This window comes from Pygocentrus nattereri, chromosome 10, assembly GCF_015220715.1.
Source record: "Pygocentrus nattereri isolate fPygNat1 chromosome 10, fPygNat1.pri, whole genome shotgun sequence".
Lineage (NCBI taxonomy): Eukaryota > Metazoa > Chordata > Actinopteri > Characiformes > Serrasalmidae > Pygocentrus > Pygocentrus nattereri.
In genome coordinates this window covers 29,416,351-29,422,718 of record NC_051220.1, presented here as the reverse complement: position 1 = coordinate 29,422,718, position 6,368 = coordinate 29,416,351, and the positions used below count along the sequence as shown (strand labels likewise).

Here is a 6,368-nt window from a genome sequence, read left to right as displayed (position 1 = left end):
CATCACGCAGGGATAGGGCATTTCTTATCTTGGAAATGTTGCGAAGATGCAGAAAAGCTGTCCTATTGATGCTGCCTATGTCTTGTTTGAATGATAAATCTGAGTGTTCTTTGAGTGTTTATGGTTCTATATAGAATCACTGTCTTTACTGAAGAACCATTGAAGATAAAGAGCCATCTTTTGATTCTATGTGAGTGAAATGGCTTCTTCTGTGGCATCGATCAAATAATGGTTTAGCACCTTTTTAAGGAGGGTGTGTCAAAGTTCTTTAACCTTTACAGAGAGTCTTCAACTCACACATCTCGTTTACAAAAAATGGTTCTTTAGAGAACCATTTGTTGGAAGGCTCTTTAAGATATTTTATGACACTGCTCTAAAGAAGCTTTTTTATCTGTATTAATATTAATTGATTTGTTATATATTTTTTTCAGGTGATTGGACCCATGCCCACGCTGAAGACCAGCTGTTTAAAAAACTCTTCATTGGTTATAATAAGTGGTCCAGGCCTGTGCGCAATATTACCGATGTCGTAATTGTCAAGTTTGGCCTCTCAATCGCCCAACTGATTGACGTGGTATGTTGTTATAGTATAAATGGTCATTTTCTTTGCTGTTATAAATGTAACTTTCTTTTTAAAAAATAAAAATTTTGGTAAATGTCAAATTTAACTTGATCATCTTATCTGTAGTATTGCTGTAGAGCAATTCAGCTGGTACTGTATCTGACCCCAATCACCCCCCCCCCCCCCCCCACTCAATCCATATAAATGTTTGTACTATTCTACACCTAAGCATATGAAAACCAGTGGTCCTAATACAAATATCCTTTTGTGTCCTTTTTAGATCCAGTTTTTTAGGTCTGCGCTTCTCTGTCCTCCTTTAACAAACCTGTCTTTGTCCGGATGTAATTAACTACTTGGCTTATTTAAGCTGTCTTCTCTTGTTTCCTGGCAGGATGAGAAGAATCAGATGATGACAACTAATGTATGGCTCAAGCAGGTGGTGCATCTCATACATGACCACACTACTCATACTGTGAAATTTCACAAATGTACTTTTGAAACTACAAATATAATGCACAGTATGCACAGGGAGAGCTGGGCACAACACATTTTGTTTTTTAATTTTAATCATTTTAAAGGTATTTTAGCAAGATTAATATTTTGCATATAAGCAACCTACACATCTCTGCTACAAATGAAAACATGAACTTTGATTCCAGCATTTACTATTTATGGACAATTCAGGGGTGCAGGAGTGAGTGCAGTCATTACAACTAAGCCAATAGGTGGGGTAAATGTAACAGACAGAGGGGTTACTTCTAACAGTGGCTAGAAAATCTGGTATATAATACATAAATATGAATCAATATGATTAGCAAAAAGAGAGCATGTCAAACATGGCTAATTTACTTTTAACCACAAAGTAGAAAATTACAGCACAGTAAAGTATAAATATACATTTTATTCATGTGACATCTGTGGTACATTTTTGAATCTGTGCATAAAACAGATAACAATAAACAGACTATTTTGAATTTACATGGGGGGATATGGACTTCTCTCATTATTTTTTTGGGCACTTAATTAGAACTAACCTTGCCATGTGGACATAATGCTTGGACACACTGGGAAGGGCGGGAAATGAACATAACATAGGTGTGAATTCTATGATATATACATACACATCAATGACTGAAAATTACTTGTTGAAACAAGTTACTTTTATGATGCAAAACAGAGAAATGTCTGTCAGATTGCTGTCAGAATTCACAGATGATGTTGTTATATTAATATAAGATGAAGACATATTCTATGATGAAGCATATTCTACTTGAACCTGTTTTAATCCATACAACATCCACATGACATTTTTCCTCATGTTAGTTTGTGCACCGCTGTCCCTAGCTGTAACATAAACAACTCTTATAATGAAACCAGTTACTCTTAAAATGATTGCAGTCATACTGATAGACTCAAAGGCAAATCTAATTTGCTTTTTGAAATAGAGTTACTAAAACTGGTAGTCTGTGCAGATGTATGCAGATATCGCGAATATGATGTTATTATACTGATTCACACCAATAAGTCTAAGTATTTGTCTCTTTAATCCCTGCAGGAATGGAATGACTATAAATTGCGCTGGAAGCCCTCTGATTTTGACAATGTAACATCCATTAGAGTGCCATCAGAGTTGATCTGGGTACCTGACATTGTCCTGTATAATAAGTGAGTGTTATTTTTACCTTCCAAAAGTGCTGCAAAACTGAACTATGTGACATATCTTGGTAAAATGATTTTGCCAAGGAGCACTGATGTTCCTGAAAAAAAAAATTAAGCTTTATTTTATTTTTTTGGTAGATATTTCAGTAACATGCATCACACAGTTGCCAACCCTGTATTTAATGCAGATGAAATGATGAATGATAGTGGTAGAGTGCGAGTCGTTTCATAATTGATCTAATTGCTAAGGGCCTGGGAGTAGATATCATATCAAAACTCATATCTGTTTTGTCATCTGGTGCCTTTGTTGAACATTCATATGTGAAATCAAACAGACATGCCGTGAAATAAGATGTTAAGCACTTTTGTAGTTATTAAAACAACTACGCACATTTCAAGCTCCTAATGAAACATTAAATGACATGTCTATTTGAGGAATCGCTGCCTTTATCTATGAAGCATATCTGCTCTGGTATTAACAAAGGAAAAATTGATGTCCTCTTACATCAGATTCCTGAAGCTAAATGGGAATCTTTTTTGTATAAGTTGGAAACAACTGCAGCATATGTTGCTTGGGGCAACACCAGATCAAAGAGCCTATATTTTATTCATTTTGTAATAGAAAGTTTTTTTTAAAGTGAATTGGCTGATTTGCTTAGTGATATTTTTGGATTTCATGGTGCATGAATATCTTTGTGGTTTTCAAATCTAGGATACAGAAAACCAGTAACTGTTTAATTGGAGGTACAGTGTTACCGTGGGCACTTCACCACTAATTTCCTCTAATGTGATTTCCTCTCCCAGTGCAGATGGTGAGTTCGCTGTGACCCACATGACCAAAGCCCACCTTTTCCACACGGGGAAGGTGCGCTGGGTGCCTCCAGCTATCTACAAGAGCTCCTGCAGCATCGATGTTACATTCTTCCCCTTTGATCAGCAAAACTGCAAGATGAAATTTGGCTCCTGGACATATGACAAAGCCAAAATCGATCTGGAGCGGATCGAGAACACTGTGGACCTGAAGGACTACTGGGAGAGTGGGGAGTGGGCTATTGTTAATGCTGTGGGCACATACAACACGAAAAAATATGACTGCTGCCATGAGATCTACCCAGACATCACCTACTTCTTCATCATCCGCCGTCTTCCTCTGTTTTACACTATCAACCTCATCATCCCCTGCCTCCTCATCTCTTGCCTTACCGTGCTGGTCTTCTACCTGCCCTCAGACTGTGGTGAGAAGATCACGCTGTGCATTTCCGTCCTCCTTTCTTTGACCGTTTTCCTCCTGCTCATCACTGAGATCATCCCTTCCACATCATTGGTCATTCCACTCATTGGTGAGTATCTGCTCTTCACCATGATCTTCGTCACCCTCTCCATTGTCATCACCGTCTTCGTGTTAAACGTCCACCATCGCTCCCCAAGTACCCACAAGATGCCACGCTGGGTTCAGTCCATATTTCTGGGATTCATACCCCGTTGGCTCTTCATGAAGCGTCCAGCACCTGATCAGGTGCGTCGGCGGCTGTTGAACCCACAGGGGAAAAAGCTTGGTCCAAACCAAACATCTAACCTCAGCACCTCCAAGAGCTGGCTGCAGCAAGAGACAGATGTGGATGTTGGGAGATATCAGGATAAGAATGGTAGAGCAGGAATGGGAATTTCATCCAGCTTTTCCTTCCCTACTGCTTCATCTATACACCTGTCTGACTCTGAGCCCTTGCTTCAGACATATGACCTGCAGCAGCTAGGACACAGGATGAACCTTAATTCACGGTCAATCAAACTCAGCAACCTGGAGCCAGAGCCCACCCTGCCCTTCTCTCACAGTGTCCTGCAGGCCCTGGAGGGGGTTCAGTACATCGCTGATCACCTGCGTGCAGAAGATGCAGATTTCTCAGTGAGTGAATCTTAAATGTTAGTTTCAGTCATGCCATCTAATGAACGTTTATTGCAGGTAATCTCCTAAGTGAGGAGGTTCTTAGTTCCAAATTCATGCATTTTTGCTTCCCTGCTGTAACACAACTAATTCAGCTCACTGCGTAATTATCATCCCTTCAGGAGATGTGCTGGTAGAAACAAAATCACACAGGCCCCAAAAAGTATTCAAACACTTTTTAATGACTTGAAAGATTTTCTTTTTATCAAAACTTGAAAATAGGCCTTAGGGAGTAAGGGAGTTAGTACTATTCATGTACTATGATGTTCAAATTCAAATCTATCATAGTACACACTTGCTTGTAGCAGGTCCTTTTTTAAAATGTTGTGGTTTTTAGCCCATGTCTCTTTTAAACTACAAAACTGTATGGAACCCCTTTATCTGACATTTATGGCATTTATCAAATCATAGTATTTAGTGATCCTTTCAGTATGAAATCAGTTGAATAGACTTTGACTTGCAATTTTTCCCCCTTGCTGCTGATCATCGATTATGTGCTCTGGAGTGTGCTAGGGTATTATGGATGTGGTGCATTTGCCACTTCTTAGTATTTACAACTCTTGAGTCATAAAAAGCAGTAGCTTTGGAAACAACTTTCAGTAAGTGACATACAGTGGCCCTAAAAAGAATGTAATTATTTGTGCTGTATTTGAGAAAGTTTATTGTTTTAGCAAGCAAAATAACAAATTTAAAACCAAGAAGCATTTATTTTAAACACATCATTCCAAGACTTTCTTTTGGGTATTCTATGAAAGGCAGTTTCTTTGCAGACTTCTGCAGGTTTGTATCCAGAATGCATTTGTACACTTCTAAAATTATGATCCCATCAGTGAACACAAGCTTACCAACGCCACTGTCAGAAAAACTACCCCTGCTTTGCAGTAGCTTTAGTGCAGTCTGGTTGAAACCTTCTCCAGGCTTTCTCCACACAAATAGTCTACCATCAAAAGTGTTTTTCTCTGAAACAAAAATCATTTTGTTAAACATTGTATGAATAAACCTGAAGAATGTCTTCACAATTTACCAATGATTAAAGTGTCCAAACTTTTTGGGGCCTCTGTAATTAACATTCTTAAATTTTTAATATAGCAGATTCTTCTCCAAAAGCCATTCCTTTATTTGTGGGCTGTGTTTCTGCTTTTGTTCTGTCATAGGTCAAGGAGGACTGGAAATATGTTGCAATGGTGATTGACCGTATCTTCCTGTGGATGTTCGTCATTGTATGCCTGCTGGGGACAGTTGGCCTCTTCCTGCCTCCCTGGCTCTCAGGGATGATCTAGCTGTTTGCCCTGGGCTTACAGACACAGATATCAAGTTCCAGAGCAATGTTCAACCTGTATGATGGAGCCAAGACCTCCCCTAGAGAAACCAAGAGGCAATTATAATTTTAAAGGGAAGAAGAGGGGTCTCAGTGCTTTTGGAATGGGGTGATACCTCTACGGGGTTAAATCGCTATGAATTTTAATATCAGTCTCGCTGTGCAGACCTTTCCTGCACTGAAGTTCCCTGGGTACAGTGTCAGTGATGTAATGCGTGTGGGTAAGAGTATATCAGTTCACTCAGGGATTACCTGGGGTCACAGTTAATTGTTACAATAGTTCAGATCTTCTCAGCCGTGACGTCTCCCATCAGTCCTGTGTGCGAAACACTCCTCACCTCTTACTGAATGCGCTGACATTTCCTGCTATCATACTGCTATCCAAGCCCATTCACTTCCACATGCATATAAAGCCAGCCCCCACCAATGTAATATGCAAAATTAACCTTTATGAAAGAGGCAAAGGATATGTGACCCTGACTGGGACCAGTTCAGTTCAATTTACATTGTATCCTACTATTAAATGAGTCAGAGATGCCTTTTCACTCTCAGCAGCAATTACCCGGCAGGTCAAAAGTCCTCCTTCTATCATGGGTGCAGTTCTGAAGAGACACTGAAGAAGCAAAGCTTACAATATAACGTGGGTTGTGTAATTAAGTTGCAATCATGAACAGTGTTCCCTCACTCCAGAAAAAAATTTGCTCTCTTAAAATAAAAGGAACAGATATACCGTCATTCTTTTTTATCATTCTTTTAGTGTAGTGCTTAGATAACCATGACCGTAAGCGATCGGCTTCCACACCAAGGCTAAATCATGCCAAGACTGCTACTGTAATTTAATCAGCAATATATGTGATGTTTAATTCCACTGATTAATCATTTCAGAT

At 39.2% G+C, this 6,368-nt stretch overlaps 1 protein-coding gene across 2 annotated transcripts in view; it reads left to right on the top strand.

Annotated features, from left to right (window-relative positions):
- chrna2a (cholinergic receptor, nicotinic, alpha 2a (neuronal)) overlaps positions 1-6,216 on the top strand; it is a 10,998-nt gene extending 4,782 nt beyond the window's left edge. Inside the window, exons 2-6 of one of the 2 annotated variants that reach the window (XM_017699984.1) lie at positions 432-574; positions 954-998; positions 2,118-2,227; positions 3,026-4,124; positions 5,318-6,216. In XM_017699984.1, the coding sequence (XP_017555473.1) occupies positions 432-574; positions 954-998; positions 2,118-2,227; positions 3,026-4,124; positions 5,318-5,443 (1,523 nt within the window). In that variant the 3' untranslated portion in view covers positions 5,444-6,216. The remainder of the gene's footprint in view (positions 1-431; positions 575-953; positions 999-2,117; positions 2,228-3,025; positions 4,125-5,317) is intronic. The other variant, XM_037541965.1, reaches the window with a different exon arrangement.
- The last annotated feature ends 152 nt before the right edge of the window (positions 6,217-6,368 follow it).